At 45.7% G+C, this 17,821-nt stretch overlaps 1 protein-coding gene across 2 annotated transcripts in view; it reads right to left on the bottom strand.

Moving 5' to 3' along the window:
• Window positions 1-17,821, bottom strand: part of ROBO3 (roundabout guidance receptor 3) — a 401,016-nt gene that overhangs the window by 129,689 nt on the left and 253,506 nt on the right. Inside the window, exon 1 of one of the 2 annotated variants that reach the window (XM_073584882.1) lies at window positions 873-1,181. The exons of the other annotated variant lie outside the window; for it this stretch is intronic. Coding sequence (XP_073440983.1) covers window positions 873-939 — 67 coding nt within the window. The 5' untranslated portion in view covers window positions 940-1,181. Of the gene's footprint in view, window positions 1-872; window positions 1,182-17,821 lie in introns of those variants that run through there. 2 annotated transcript variants of the gene reach the window in all.

The following is a 17,821-nucleotide window of genomic DNA, read 5'->3' as shown; positions in this document are numbered from 1 at the left end:
TGTCCTTCCTATACACTCTGCACTATACACACTGATCCTTCCTATATACTCTGTGCTGTACACACTGATCCTTCCCATATACTCTGCGCTGCACACACTGGTCCTTCCAGCTGTAATGCTTTCACCAATGCAGCCAAAAACCACCACCTGTGAGGGTACAGATCTGGGCACATAAACCACCACCTGACGAGGCATAGACCTGGGCACATGAGCCACCACCTAACAGGGCACAGACCTGGGCACAAACCACCTGGCAGGGCACAGACCTGGGCACATAGACCAACCACTGGCAGGGCACAGACCTGGGCGCAAACCACCTCCTGACAGGGTGCAGGCTTGGGCGCAAACCACCTCCTTGCAGGGCACAGACCTGGGCACAAACCACCTCCTGGCAGGGTACAGATCTGGGCACATGTACCACCACCTGAAAGGGTACAGATCTGGGCAGATGAAAGACAGCTTGACAAGGCACAGACCTGGGCACAAACCACCTCCTGACAGGGCACAGACCTGGGCACATGAACCACCTCCTGGCAGGGCACAGACCTGGGCACATGAACCACCTTCTGGCAGGGCACAGATCTGGGCACATGAACCACCTCCTGGCAGGGCACAGACCTGGGCACATGATCCACCTCCTGGCAGGGCACAGACCTGGGCACATGATCCACCTCCTGGCAGGGCACAGACCTGGGCACATGATCCACCTCCTGGCAGGGCAGACCTTTGCTCAAACCACCTCCTGGGAGGGTACAGAGCAGTGCAGCATCTTCACATGGGGCACCTGAGGCATCTGCCCTCGCGGGAAAACTTTTGTCCAGTGGGCTCCTGTCCTGGGTCCAGGCTGCTGCTGGCACATGTGGGGCACTTACCTAGCGCTGAGCAGATGAGCAGAGCGGGCACAATCCACAGCAGGCTGGGCTGACACAGGAGCCGCATCTTCTGCTCCTCAGTGATCCCGGCCAGTAGATCCGCTGCTGCTGCTGCTGGTCACTCGGTCACTTGCCCCTGCCCCATCCATGCAGGACCCGGGAGCTGCCCCTCTCTGTCCCCTTCTGTGCTGCTCTCCCAGGCAGGAGCATGAGCGCTGCCTCCAGTCACACACTGCAGCCTCCCCTCTCCAGCACACAGTGACTCCCCTCACCCAGAGCTCAGCAATCCCCTCACCATTGTGTCAGGGAGCCCTCCTCCTCCCCCCGCATGCATTTAAAGGCACAGGCACCTGCAGCCTCACAGCACAGGAGCTGCTGCCGCCAGGGCTGGGTGCTGCGCTCTTCATTCATTCCTTTATATTCTGCCCTTTTGCGTTGATGTTCCGTGCTGTCGGTCACAGTCTACACTACAGCCTGCAGACTGACATTATCGGGCGATCTAGTAATAGCCGTGTGATTCCAGGTTGGGGGGGATCTGCTCTTCTCTGCAGCTCATGTCATGCACTTTACACACTTCAGCTCCCGGTGTCCTGCACGTTGTACAATCAGTAGTGATTACTGTGTCACTGGTGACTTTCCCCGGGACAGATCGTGCGCCGCGCGGGCTCTGAGGATGGATGGAGAGCTGCACTGCAGCAACAGAAACGGCGACATCTACAGGCCGCATGGGGGATTACAGCGTGACCCTGAGCAAGGGGCTGGTGGTGCAGAGATCGCGCTGCTTCAGGGTCCTACATTTATAGAAGGAAGAGAATTAACAAATCAGAAGGACACCAGTGTTCTGTAAGTGACCTATGTAGAAAGTCTGCAATGTATTGAGGGATACTATAGTCACCAACTTACTGACATTATATTTCACTTTTATGTCCAGTGGTGCAACTAGAGCATACCTCCCAACTTTTGAAGATGGGAAAGAGGGACAAAGGCTGCTGCGCCACCAGCGTGCCGCGGCAAATTTTAGGCTATGCCCTGAACACGCCCATTTCACAACTAGTCGCACCCATTTAACACTACTGATCACACTGACTGGTACTGAGGGCACAGTGGCTTGCATTATGGGCACACTGACAGGTACTGAGGAAAAGAAAAGAGAAAGATAGATGGGAAAGAAAGAGAGAAAACAGAGAGAGAGAAAAAAAAAGAAAGAACAGAGAGAGAAAGAAATAAAGAAAGAAAAAAGAGAAAGAAAGAACAAGGGGAAAGAAAAAGAAAGATTAGAGAGAAAGAACAGAGAGAAAGATTAGAGAGGGAAAGAAATCACAAAGAGAGAGAGAAAGAAACAGAGAGAGAAAGAACAGAGAAATAAAGAAACAGAGAGAGAAAGAAAGGGTAGAGAGGGAAAGAAAGAACAGAGACAAAGAAAGAAAGATTCTATAAGATACTACAGCAGCCCGGCTCCCATTGTAGTGCCCACCTGAGCCTCCCAATGCAGGACATGTCATGATCTGTTCACATGGCCAGCTTCCCTGATTCCAATGCTCTGTCGGAGAACATGCTGATGGATCTGAAGCATTCCCTGAAGTGCCTCCATGGTTTCGTCACAATCTCTTCCCGAAATTATCTAATTTCTGGTCAGCTTCCTGCACATCACTACTGGTAGAACATCATGTGCGAGTTTTAAAATGCTCCTCGGGGCTCCACTGTGTACTCCTGTGTTCGCGAGAAAAGTAAGATCCCGGCCGGGACAGCGGAGCAGACTCTCAAAATCGGGACTGTCCCGCTGGAGCCGGGACGGTTGGGAGGTATGAATGCTCACCACCATACACCTTGTACACGCACATACACACATGGTTCTGCTTTGTATGCCTCGTACACACGGATCTGCTCCATACACCCCATGCACACACACGGCTCCATACAATTCATACACACAGGGCTCTGTTCCGTAAACACATGGCTCCGCTCCGTACACCAAGTACACAAACTGCTTCGCTCCGTATACCTTGTACACACGCCACTCTGCTCCACTCACCCCATACACACGTGGCTCCGCTCCGTACACCTCGTACACATACGACTCCGCTCCATACACCTCATACACACATGACCCTGCTCTGTACACCTCATACACACAGCTCTGCTACATCCACCCTGTAAACCCCTCCTGACCCCACAAATAAACTTCCCCTCATCCAGCACCATGACAACCAGCACAGCAGAGTCCTGCATACACTGAGGCCCCTGATCATGTGACTCCTGACTCCTCCCCTCCTGTGACCTCATCACAGGTCCTGTGCGCACAGAACAGCCTAGCCACATCATTGCTGGGATCCATTAGCAGTGAGGGGCTGCGGTGGGTCTCTCTGGGAGGGCGAAGAATGGAGTCGGAGCATGGGGGGGCGTGGCGGCTTATCAGTGCAGGAAAAGTAAACTCCCGGCCGGGACAGCGGGGCAATACTGTCAAAATCGGGACTGTCCTGCTGGATCCGGGATGGTTGGGAAATATGCTAGAGTCCAATGGCCCCCACCTGCATGTTGGTCAGTTGCATGGGTCCTTGTAGCATTCTAGAACCTATTAATAAATATGTGTTCTCCCCCCTCCCCCCCCATGTAACAATATTCCACATCCTGGCTCCTTATAATAATCTCCCCCATTCTGTGCCCTTTTCAATAATAATGCCTCCTATTCAGGGCCTCATGCTATAACATTTTCTCCATTGCTGGCCGCTATGTCTATCTCCTGGTAGATTGTCCTGCATCCTGGTACAATGTCCCCATCCTGCTATATTGTCTCTATCCTGGTATATTGTCCTCTATCCTGGTATATTGTCCCTCATCCTAGTATAATGTCCCCGCATCCTGATATATTGTCCCCATCCTGGTATAATGTGCCCCATGCTGGTATATTGTCCCCATCCTGGTATAATGACCCTTATCTTGGTATATTTCCCCTGTCCTAGTATATTGCCCCCATCCTGTTAGATTGTCCCTGCATCCTAGTATAAGCAGGAACAAGATTAACAAATTAAGGGAAGAGTTTAATTGTATAGATTGGGACAACGTCATGGTACCTAGGGATACCGAACATAAATGCAAAATTTTAAAGGAAATACTACTAGAATCCTGCAAAAAAGTTATACCCTCTGGTAATAAAATGTCAAGGAATAAAAAGAAACCATTATGGATGAACAGGACAGTACAAAGTATAATAAGACAAAAACAAAGGGTATTCAAAATCTTGAAACTAGATTAACACAAAAAGAAGTGCACTTACATCTGAGCACTTTAAACATCGACAAATCCCCCGGTCCAGGTGGCATTTATCCATGGATACTGAGGGAATTGAGCTCCATAATTGACAGACCACTGTATCTCATATTCTTAGACTCTCTTGTAACATGGTCGGTGCCACAAGATTGGAGGATGGCTCATGTGGTACTAATATTTAAGAAAGGTAAGAAGGTGGATCCGGGCAACTGCCTTCCGGTAAGCCTGACATTGGTAGTGTGCAAAATTTTTGAGGGCATTATAAGAGATGACCTGCAGAAATAGATTGCAGAGAATAATATGTTAACTGACAACCAACATGGATTCATGAAGAATAAGTCGTGTCTAACTAACATGTTGAGTTTCTATGAGGAGGTGAGTGCAAATCTGGATGTAGGTAATGCGGCTGATGTGATTTATCTGGACTTTGCAAAGGCATTTGATACAGTTCCACATAACAGACTTATACTTAAGCTACAGAAGCAAGGACTGGGGGAAACTATAAGTGGATGGATAAGGAATTGGCTAAAAGACCGGAAACAAAGTTGTCATAAATGGTCCATTCTCTAAATGGGATATAGTCAGCAGTGGGGACCACAGGGATCTGTGCTAGGACCGATTCTTCTTAACCTCTTTATTTATGACCTTACGGATGGGAGAGTAAAGTGCCAGTCTTTGTTGACAACACCAAACTATGTAGGATATTAAAACCAGACCATGAAATTAAAATATTTCAAAACGATCTGAATAAGATGAATGAATGGGAAAACACTTGGCAAATGAGATTTAATATAGATAAATGTAGAGTAAAGCACCTAGGACGGAGTAATCCTATTGCCGCATACACATTAAATGGGAGTGTAATCAGCACTACAGAACAGAAGGACTTGGGTATTCTAGGTACAAGTAAGCTGAGCAGCAGCATTTAATGTCAAGCAGCAGCTGCAAAAGCAAACAAGATTTTAGGATGTATGAAAAGAGAGATAAAATCCCACGATATTATTACCCCTTTATAAATCACTGGTAGGCCACATCTAGAATATGGGATCCAGTTTTGGTCTCTACATTTTAAAAAGGATATTCAGAAGTTAGAATCAGTTCAACGACAGGCAACTAGATTACTACAAGGGACGGAAGGCCTCTCATATGATGAGAGGTTGGAAAAGTTGGGCTTGTTTAGCTTACAAAAAAAAAGCCTCAGAGGGGATCTCATTAAGACCGGGGTCACATAGCGTTATGGCAGTCCGTTAGACGGACTGCGTTACACTGCGCCATAACGCGGTGTAATGCAGTTCGTTAACGCTGCCATTAACCCCCATTATCGGGCGCATCTCAACGCATGCCATAAAGCGTCATGCGCTCGCAATGTGCCGTCATTCAGTGACGGAGCCTCGGACGCGGGCTGCAGCGTCTGAGGCTCCGTCACCGCTAGCGCAGATGAATCATCTGCGCTAGCGGGAAAGCATAACACGATCGCATAATGCTATAGCGTTAACGCAGCCCGTCAACGCTATGCGTTGAACGGGCTGCATTAACACAATGTGACCCTAGCCTTACATGTATAAATACAGTATATGTATGGCCAGTATAAAACACTGGCACATGACTTGTTCCTTCCAAGGCCCGTGCTGAGGACTAGGGGGCACTCATTACGGATGGACGAAAGGCGATTTAGACAGATAAACAGGAAAGGGTTCTTTACAGTTAGAGCAGTCAGACTGTGGAATGCCCTACCACAGGAGGTAGTAATCTCAGACACTGTAGTAGCTTTTAAAAAAGTGCTGGACGATTTCCTTGATACACATAACATTGCAGGTTATAGCTAGATTAGTGACGAAAGGTACAATTGGTGGAGAAAGGTTGAACTTGACGGACCAAGGTCTTTATTCAATCTACGTAACTATGTAGCTATATATTGTCTGTATCCTAATTTATTGTCCCCCATTCTGGTCTATTGCCCCAATCCTGGTATATTGTCCCCCATCCTAGGAGCCTTCTGTTCTCCAGCACATTAAAAAAATATATATTTATTATTCTCACTTTCCTCCGCTCCCACGCCACACTGCATCCTCTTCTGTAGCCGACACAGGAGCCAGATGATGTCTGCTTGACGACATGGGCAGAACATGACATCACTGGCAAGCCAAAGTCAGCTGCTGGCCTCTGAATGGTTGGCAACATGTATTGCAGCACATGGAGCAGTTGTCTGCACAGCAGCAAATTGCACCAGAATGTGCTTCCGAGGTCCCACATTCAGGAGACATTGTCGTCAGTGGCACCTCCCCGACACGGGCCCGGTTGCACCCTCTGCGACCACGATTGATATGACCCTGGTTATATCATAGTCTGGCCATTGACGGGCAGATATGTCCCACCAGTGTCTTGCTATTGTCATTGCTGGGTCTCTGGTCATCACAAGGGGTGATGATAGAGGACGGCTGTATGAAGGCCGATTCTTCCGTTATAAGGGGACGTTCACATGTATCAGTTTTGCTGTGGAAAATTTGTCAGGATGTTTGCATGAATCCAAAGCAGTAAATCGACACCAAATCGTGCCCGTTTTGTTGCAGTTTTCTCTTTTGCAGTAAAACCAAGTAACTCACCTCAGCAATCTTCCCGTGGCATGTGTGCAAGGTTTGTGAAAATCTTCACTTGTCACTACTTCATCTGCTGCAGATGTTACAAGCGCATATCCTCACAGAAAATCTGCAACATTTCTAGGTAAATTGACTGATTCCTATGTGCCTCTAGCTCCCAGCACTACAGGCCCGGGTCTGAGCACTTTAGCCTGTCACATTATATTCAGTGACGGTTGCAGACATCACCTGGTGGCTACACACGTGGTCAAAATTGTTGGTACTCCTCGTTTAATGACAGAAAAACCCACAATGCTGACAGAAATAACTTGAATCTGGCAAAAGTAATAATAAATCAAAAATCTATGAAAATGAACAAATGAAAGTCAGACATTGCTTTTCAACCATGCTTCCACAGAATTAAAAAAAAAAAATAAAACTCATGAAATAGGCCTGGACAGAAATGATGGTAGCCTTAACTTAATCTTTTGTTGCACAACCTTTTGAGGCAATCACTGCAATCAAATGATTCCTGTAACTGTCAATGAGACTTCTGCTCCTCTTGACAGGTATTTTGGCCCACTCCTCAAGAGCAAATTGTTCCAGTTGTCTCGTGTTTGAAGGTTGCCTTTTCCAGATGGCATGTTTTAGATCTTTCCAAAGATGCTCAATAGGATTTAGGTCAGGGCTCATAGAAGGCCACTTCAGAATAGTCCACTGTTTTCCTCTTAGACATTCTTGTGTGTTTTTAGCTGTGTGTTTTGGGTCATTATCCTGTTGCAAGACTCATAACCTGCAACTGAGACCAAATTTTCTGACACTGGGCAGCACATTTCTCTCTAGAATCCCTTGATAGTCTTGAGATTTCATTGTACCTTCCACAGATTCTAGACACCCTGTACCAGATGAAGCAAAGCAGCCCCAGAACATAACATAGCCTCCTCCATGTTTCACAGTAGGGACAGTGTTCTTTTCTTAATATGCTTTACTTTTTCATCTCTGAACATACAGCTTATGTGCCTTGCCAAAAAGTTCCATTTTTGTCTCATAAGTTCTCATCTGTCCATAGGACATTCTCCCAGAAGCTTTGTGGCTTGTCAACATGTAGTTTGGCAAATTCCAGTCTGGCTTTTTTATGAATTTTTTTTTCAACAATGGTGTCCTCCTTGGTTGTCTCACATGAAGTCCACTTTGGCTCATACAATGTCGGATGGTGCGATCTGACACTGATGTTCCTTGAGCTTGAAATTCACCTTTAATCTGTTTTGAAGTTTTTCTGGTCTCTTTTGTTACCATTTGTATTATCCGTCTCTTTGATTTCTCATCAATTTTCCTCCTGCGGCCACGTCCAGGGAGGTTGGCTACAGTCCCTTGGATCTTAAATTCCTGAATAATATGTGCAACTGTAGTCACAGAAACATCAAGCTGCTTGGAGATGGTCTTATAACTTTTACCTTTAACATGTTTGTGTATAATTTTCTTTCTAATCTCCTGAGACAACTCTTTCCTTCGCTTCCCCATGTTGAGTGTGATACACACCATGTCATCAAACAGCACAGTGAGTATCTGTAGCCGTATATACAGGCCCACTCACTGATTCCAAGATTGTAGACACCTGTGATGCTAATTAGTGGACACACCTTGATTTCACATGTCCCTTTTGTCACATTACTTTCAGGGGTACCATCATTTCTGTCCAGGCCTATTTCATGAGTTTTATTTATTTATTTTTTTAATTCTGTGGAAGCATGGTTGAAAAGCAATGTCTGACTTTCATTTGTTCATTTTCATAGATTTTTTATTTATTATTATTTTTGTCAGATTCAAGTTATTTCTGTGAGCATTGTGGGTTTTTCTGTCATTAAATGAGGGGTACCAACAATTTTGAGCACGTGTGTACATGTAATCACTGCAGATCACTAGAACTGATCGGATGGCACAGAAAATTACAACATTCACATTCAGCATGTAAATTCTGCTCATCCTGAGCCACCTGGTTCTTGAGTGAAGACTGACACAATGTCATGTTATACAATGTTAGGTATCTGTAACCAGCTTCCTGTACTGGATGATGGGTAAGGGCCGACAGAGTGGACAGTCAGTAATTTTCTTTATCAGAGACATATTCTCAGATACTTTTCACCATCAGATTCCTGAAACTTGGTGCCCCTGTGCCCAGTATCATGCCACCTTCTGCCACCCCAATCCTTGTTATTTTTAATTAGCAATCAGCCTGGTAAGAAACGTTCTTCCTTCAGGTGTAATTTGGCAAAATGTTTATCCATAGTGACAGCTGAGACTCCGGACCCCCAACCAACACAGAGGAGGAGGATGGCGCAGTTAACCTTGTAATCACCATGGTCATATTAGAGGCCTGGTCCCGTGCACCTGCACCATGCTAGTAAATGGTCTCATGTATGTAGGGAGATGGAGGCTTAGACACACAGCTCAGCAGTCACTATCACACTTGATAGTATCACACATTGTAGGATTAGATGCACGACTCAGCAGGCAATGCGTGTAGATTTTGCATTGTGCAGTGAAGTATATAACATCATTATTAGACCACGATCACCTGTTCAGTATTTGGTCAGTATCTGTAGCCAAAACCCAGAGTGGCTGATAATACAGAAGTGATGACGAGTTTCTATTATACTTTTCCTCTGATTGTTCCTCTGATTGTTGATTTTGGCTATAAATACGGATGTCAAATACTCACCAAATACTGATCGTGGCCTATGTCAGAGCCCGGTTGTCTTGTCTGTGCTCTGTCCACATGTAGTCAGGTAATACCCTGCGGGGCTTTGTTTGTCCGTGCCTTGTTCTTTTACTTTCTTTTGATTACAATGTTTCCTGATCAAACATCATCTGAAAAACAATGAACTGTAAAATCAACGCCACGCCCTCCATCCGTCCCCGCCGCGCCCTCCCTCCGTCCCCGCCGTGCCCTCCCTCCTCGTTTAGTTTATAAATATTTAGACTGAAAAAAATCTAAAAATATTCCTGCAAAATGTCTGAGCCGAACGTTTCTACCAATCTTGTAGATATCAGAGAATCTCTCGAGCTGCCATTGTTAATAGTCCTGGAGTAATTTCCAGCGCGACTACAAACATGGCTGACGGAGCCGCTCCTCCAGGGTTGTCACACATCTTTCCCACACTCCTGACTGGTGGTGAGATCATGTATTGTATAATAGTGGGTGGATGTGCTACGCAGGAGTTTGGAAAAAAATGGGTGATTTAACTCGGAGCAATGTAACGGCAGACACAGTTTTTTATCTAGCTTTCCGAAAAACAAAAATACTACTAATATTCATTGGCGCAGAGCGGGTTGTCCGTGCCCCTGGCCATCAGCGTCCACGAGTCCCTCCACCATTCAAGTATTGGCACGCTGGCCCCCGCGCATCGGCACTGTATGGAAATCTGGTGTAGCTACAGTTCGGAGTTTCACACTATAGTTATTTTCTGCTTGTTGCTGAAATCCAACTAAATATTTAAAAGATAAAGTTATACGGTGTTTACATTATTGTGCATTGTACAGTTTTATACATTGTTGTCCATTGTTATACATTGTTGTATGTTGCTTTATTGTTTACTTTGCTTTTTCATTATATTTTTGTGCATTTTTCCTGTAACTGTTTTATTCGCTTAGTTTTAGCCCTAAAGGTGCATTTACAGGAGCCGTTAATCAGCTGCTTGTTTGCTGATGGGCAGTTGGTCATCTAATATTTTGTGTACACAGGCCGCCGATCTTCAGGTACTGTTACAGATTACTCCGTAAGCATATGCGGCCATTGTTCAAAGTTCACACAGGTTGATGTGCTCCAAGTATGATGATTTTTGTGAAGCACAAAAGATACTGTACCTTCACCTGATAGACAAGTGTCCCATTTCTTTCCTTGTGGAGCCAATAAACATTACAATTTTGTAATCCGTCCTTGTTCTTTTCTGATAGACAATGTCACAGATTCCTCCAGAATTGCCCCTCTGTGTCCTCCTCTCCCTGCATCTCTTCACCCTCATAAACCCCTGTCCATTCATTACCCCATACAACAATGTGGCAGTGACGTCATTAATGAGGGATCAGACGGCACCAGGGGGTCACTCACAAAGAGCTTTCTTGATTGCAGCTTTTTAGGAAATGTATGGCTGGATTACTCTACGGGGCATGCATGAACCACCTCCTCGAAATGAAAGAGCCCATGACCAAGTACACTGGTAGCCACAGGGAATCTCTCTGATGTTTTATACAAGTGGTGCTGGACGTTTTTCTCACTATTCTGTCCAGTGGGTGGCGCTGTTTCATTCAGTGGAATTTGTTACATTCATGGCTGCGCACATAGGTTATCATTTTTTGTTCTACCACGGTCATACCTACCTTTTGCACCCTATGATTTCAGGACAAGAGCAGACATGTTGCTTGCACGGCGCAATTGCATGTTATTTACTTAAACATGTACAGCGTCAAAGTCGACCAAAAATAAAACTGGTTTTATTTGTGATGGTCGTGCCACGGTCAGGGAACGCAAAGTGAGCGACAATCATTGGATAGGATATTTCAAGCAGTTAATTTTCTTAGCAAGCAACGAGACCTCAGGAGCTGCAATCACAGCGTTATTGTCTGCATTCCTGGGAGAGGTCCATGCACTGACAGAAGCCATCACACAGGAGAGCTCAAGAAGAAAAGGCTAATACGATACAAAAAACAAATGTCTCCTACCTCCAAGATTGTTATTTTGTTTCTCTTACTTTCAACTATCTAACAAAAATGAAAGAAATTATGTTACAAAGTAAAATCTTGAGACAGCTTAGGAAATTATTCGTCAGCCGTCACACAGGAGATCGCAGCACGCGTCCGTCACACGGGAGATCGCAGCACGCGTCCGTCACACGGGAGATCGCATGACGCATCCGTCACACGGGAGATCGCAGGACGCATCCGTCACACGGGAGATCGCAGGACGCATCCGTCACACGGGAGATCGCAGGACGCATCCGTCACACGGGAGATCGCATGACGCATCCGTCACACGGGAGATCGCATGACGCATCCGTCACACGGGAGATCGCAGCACGCGTCCGTCACACGGGAGATCGCAGCACGCGTCCGTCACACGGGAGATCGCAGGACGCGTCCGTCACACGGGAGATCGCATGACGCATCCGTCACACGGGAGATCGCATGACGCATCCGTCACACGGGAGATCGCATGACGCATCCGTCACACGGGAGATCGCATGACGCATCCGTCACACGGGAGATCGCATGACGCATCCGTCACACGGGAGATCGCATGACGCATCCGTCACACGGGAGATCGCATGACGCATCCGTCACACGGGAGATCGCAGGACGCATCCGTCACACGGGAGATCGCATGACGCATCCGTCACACGGAGATCGCATGACGCATCCGTCACACGGGAGATCGCAAGACGCGTCCGTCTCACGGGAGATCGCAGGACGCGTCCGTCACACGGGAGATCGCATGACGCATCCGTCACACGGGAGATCGCATGACGCATCCGTCACACGGGAGATCGCAGGACGCATCCGTCACACGGAGATCGCATGACGCATCCGTCACACGGGAGATCGCAAGACGCGTCCGTCACACGGGAGATCGCAGGACGCATCCGTCACACGGGAGATCGCAGGACGCATCCGTCACACGGGAGATCGCAGGACGCATCCGTCACACGGGAGATCGCAGGACGCATCCGTCACACGGGAGATCGCCGGACGCGTCCGTCACACGGGATATCGGACGCGTCCAACACACGGGAGATCGCAGCACGCGTCCGTCACACGGGAAATCCCCATGCACAACCATTACAGGGAGCTTGTCGCATGCAGCCGTTAGACTCAGATGTTGAGCCAAACTGGAAATAGAGGAAGACGACACTTGAGATACAGTTCTTGCTAATTCATGAACCATTATACTCATGAACCATTTTATTCATGAACCATTATATTAATGCTGGCGCGTTTCACTCCTTAGTTTTAATTCTGGTGTTCTCATAGACCCAGAAGCCTCAATGATGCTGAAAAATATCTAAACTCGAGCTTTAACGATTTGGATCAAGAGCCATGAACCAAGCTTTTGGGGTCTTTTTTTCCACCCTAATGCTGATGGCATTGGCAACCCTGCAGAAATCTTCGAAGGGGGAAGATTCTCTGCAGAGAACGCACACGTCTTAGCCATCTCTAACAGGCAAAAGAAGGGCGTCAATTCAGCTGGCGAAGCAGAACGACCCACCACACCCCTTCTGTAGAATATCATTTCATGCCCGCAGTGTAGTGGCGAACGTGTTCACCTTGAATCCACCTTTCTTTCACTCATACAATTTAATGCATTTTTTTTTTTTTTTAATTTCTGTGTTGGTGGTAATGAGATGTTTGAGGAAAGTCTCGGTGTCAGAATCAGCAGAAAGGAGATTTTCAGTGAAATTAGAGGGCATTCTTATCTGGGGGAATAATTAAATAGCACGGTGAGGCGTAGAGGAGACATTATCCTCTGCTGACAGCCTGGAGAAGGGCACTGGGCTTCCTCCAGGATCTCCCTGATAGGGGCTGACTGATTTCCTGCTTCTTTGAATTTTTAAGAGCAAAAGTTAATTGATCACAAGAATCTATGAACCGTGAAACGTGACAGCCAGAAACCATGAAAAGAGGCTGATTTCAGATTCTCACACAACCTTCCACCAACAAAGGCCATCCTCATAGCTGCACATCCACATATTGTGACACTTGTAGGGTGTGGATGACTCCATGTCTGATGGGGAGTGCCGCAGACTCCGTACGGTCACTAATACGCAGAAGAACATGATATCCAAGATATACTGTGTATATATATATACACATATATATATATATATATATATATATATATATACACTACACACACACACACACACATGTATTCAGATCAGAAATCCATCATCTCTGATCCCAAGTGTTAGGAGAAAAATAATTATTTTATTCCTAAAGCGCCAACAAATTCTGCAGCATTGCAACAGTAACTCATAATTCAACAATTACCAAAAGGTGTGAGGGTCCCGATCATAAACTTAGGGGGACACAAAAGGTAACGAGTGCTTGTCGTGTGTGGTCCGACTATCAGTATACTATATAGCGGCATTCATATAACACTGCATGACCCGATCACTGGCCAGAATCTGTATAAGCGCAGTGATACAAAGTACTGAGCGCATGGAGGGTGCGGGAACGGGATAGAAGGGACCAGAGGAAAAGTTAGGAAGTTACATCAGTGAGTTGATGGGCCAGTCTAAAGAAATGCAATTTTAGAGTACACTTAAAACTGAGTACTGAGAATTAATAAAATTGCTTGGGATAGAGCATTCCAGAGAACTGGTGCAGCACAAGAGAAGCATTGGAGACAGGAGTGTCACTAGTAGGTCATTACAATGCACAGGTAGGATAGTAGACAGAGATATGAGCAAAAAAAGAATCGGTACTTGAATAAAACTTTCGTTTATTTAATCCGCTAAAAACAGGGATATCCATGATTCAAAAAATACTGAGTGATTCTTACGCATTTCTGCCCTTAGTCATACAATATACAACAATGATATAAAGTGCCATATACAGATGTGTAAAAAGGTGTTTGCCCCCTTCCTAATTTCCTATTCTTTCGCATGTTTTTGTCACACTTAAATGTTTCATATCACCAAACAAATGTAAATATTAGACAAAGATAACACAAGTAACCACAAAGTGCAGTTTATAAATGAAGGTCTTTGTTATTAAGGGAAAAACAATTCCTAACCTACAGGGTCCTGTGTGAAGAAGTGTTTGCTCCCCCTTAAAGGGAATCTGTCACCCTTTTTTTTGGCCTTTCACCTGCCGGCATAGACATTGGGGGCTTATCTACAGCATTCTGTAATGCTGTAGATAAGCCTCCGATGTAACCTGAAAGAGAAGAAAAACACGTTATATTATACTCACGGAGGTGGGGGCGGTCCGGTCCGATGGGTGTCGCCGTCCCGTCCGGCGCCTCCTTTTTTCATGCGATGATGTCCTCTTCTCCTGTATTGTAATGGCTCCGGCGCAGGCGCACTGCTCTGCCCTGTTGAGGGCAGAGCAGAGTTCTGCAGTGCTCAGGCGTCGGAAGAGGTCTGGCACCTGCGCACTACAGAATTCTGCTCTGCCCTCAACAGGGCAGAGCAATGCTCCTGCGCCGGAGCCATTACAGGACGGGAGAAGAGGACGTCATTGCATGAAGAAGGGAGGCGCCGGACCGGCCCGCAACACCCATCGGACCGGACCGCCCACCTCGGTGAGTATAATATAACGTGTTTTTCTTCTCTTTCAGGTTACATCGGAGGCTTATCTACAGCATTACAGAATGCTGTAGATAAGCCCCCGATCTCTATGCCGGCAGCTAATAGGGGAAAAAAAGGGTGACAGATTCCCTTTAAAACATAAAATAGCTGTGGTTTATCAGATCTTTGGAATGCGGAGTTCAAATTCCCTAGACACTCACAGGGCTGATTACTGCCACACCTGTTGTCAATCAACAAATCACATAAATAGGACCTGTCTGACAAAATAAAGTAAAGCAAAAGCTCCTCAAAAGCTAGACCTCATGTCGCAATCTAAAGAAATTCTGGAACAAAATGAGAAACAATGTAATTGAGCTATATCAGTATGTAAAACGTTATAAAACAATTTCTAAAGCTTTGGGACTCCAGCGAACCAAAGTGAGAACCATTATCCACATATGGCGAAAACATGGAACAGTGGTGAACCTTCCCAGGAGTGGCCAGCCGACCAAAATTACCCCAAGAGCGCAACGATGACTCATCCAAGAAATCACAAAAGACCCCACAACAACATTCACAGAACTGCAGGCCTCACTTGCTTCAGTTAAGGTCAGTGTTCATGGCTTCACCATAAGAAAGAGACTGGCAAAAATGGCCTGCATGGTAGAGCTAGAAGATGAAAACCACTGCTGAGCAGTAAGAACACAAAGGATCATCTCAGTTTTGCCAGAAAACATCTTGATGATCCCCCAAGACTGTTGGGAGAATGCTCTGTGGACCGACGAGACAAAAGTGGAACTACTTTTTGGAAGGTGTATGTCACATTACATTTTTTTTTCTTTTTTTTTTACTACACAGGACCCTGTAGGTTTGGATTTTTTTCCCTTAATAGCATAATAACAAAGACCTTCATTTAAAAACTGCATTTTGTGATTACTTCTGTTATCTTTGTCTAATATTTACATTTGTTTTGTGTTCTGAAACATTTAAGCGTGACAAACATGTAAAAGAATAGGAAATCAGGAAGGAGGCAATCACAAATGTATGTAGGAAAAGATTGCTAACCACATGATTACATCATTACCTTACACCACCTAATACACGTTAAATGCAACACATAAACAGATAAATACAGAAAATGAATGCGAGTATAATGGGAAATAAATAAGCCTATCAATGCAAACTTAGACATGTATCTGTGCTGACCATGCATTATAACGTTATAATTTTACAATGGCAGCACAACAGAGACAGAGATAAGCTACATGCAGGGATGCGGGATGAGGATACCAGGTAGTGTTATGCTATATAGTGGGGTGTATGATGCTACTGTATATAGTGGGGTGTAGATGATGATGCTATATAGTGGGGGTTCAGGATGATGATGCTATATAGTGGAGTGTAGGATGATACCACATGGACGGGTGCAGGATGATGATGCTATATAGTGGGGTGTAGATGATGCTATATAGTGGGGTGTAGATGATGATGCTATATAGTGGGGGTTCAGGATGATGATGCTATATAGTGGAGTGTAGGATGATACCACATGGACGGGTGCAGGATGATGATGCTATATAGTGGGGTGTAGATGATGCTATATAGTGGGGTGTAGATGATGATGCTATATAGTGGGGGTACAGGATGATGATGCTATATAGTGGAGTGTAGATGATGCTATATAGTGGGGTGTAGATGATGATGCTATATAGTGGGGGTTCAGGATGATGATGCTATATAGTGGAGTGTAGGATGATACCACATGGACGGGTGCAGGATGATGATGCTATATAGTGGGGTGTAGATGATGCTATATAGTGGGGGTTCAGGATGATGATGCTATATAGTGGAGTGTAGGATGATGATGATGATGCTATATAGTGGGGTGTAGATGATGCTATATAGTGGAGTGCAGGATGATGATGCTACATAGTGGGGTTTAGGGTGATATCACATGGAGGGGTGCAGGATGATGATGCTACATAGTGGGGTTTAGGGTGATATCACATGGAGGGGTGCAGGATGATGATGCTACATAGTGGGGTTTAGGGTGATATCACATGGAGGGGTGCAGGATGATGCTACAAGGCGCAGTGCACAATAATGATACGTGTAGGGATGCAGGATGATGATACTACGCTATGTATAAAGTTGAAGGATGATGATGATTCCATGAAGAGGGGCCTGGATGCTGATGCTATGATGAGGGCGAGGGGTGCAGAAAATTTATCTTGATGTTACGTGGAGGTGTTGCTACATAGGGGGATGCAGTATTATGATGGGTGTTGCAGGGCAATAAAGGTACATAGTGGGCTGCAAGATGATGATGCTATGCAATGTAAAGGGATGTGGGGAGAAGATGCTATGTAGAGGGGTGCAGGAAGGTGTTATGTAGAAGGATGGAGGATGATGGTGCAACATCGGGGATGAAGGATGTGGAGGGGTGCAGGCTGATAGAGAATCCACAACTTATTTTTTTTCTCATCAAGTGTGGTCATAAACTAATCGTGCAATACATCACTCCTACTCCTGGCCTGCTTGTGTCAGTCTTCACTGTTGCTTTGACATTTCATTCTTAAAGTCCCACCCAAATATCAGGGTGTTGCAGAACATTGTGAGAGTGCAAAGAAAAGGAATACAAATGGTAAAATGGCCACATATCCAGTATATGTCACCTGGTATTTATTGATAGTATGTGCTATATAATGAGGCTTGTGACTGCTGCTTGTGGCTGCCGCCTATAAGGGTTTACAACATTATATCTCTGCAGACTATCTCATCTATGGAACAGCCCCAAAATGGTTCCCACAAATCTATAAAT

The sequence above is a fragment of the Dendrobates tinctorius genome, unplaced genomic scaffold (assembly GCF_039654945.1).
Source record: "Dendrobates tinctorius isolate UK_male_01 unplaced genomic scaffold, ASM3965494v1 ptg000086l, whole genome shotgun sequence".
NCBI lineage: Eukaryota > Metazoa > Chordata > Amphibia > Anura > Dendrobatidae > Dendrobates > Dendrobates tinctorius.
This window is presented reverse-complemented; position numbering and strand designations above follow the sequence as displayed.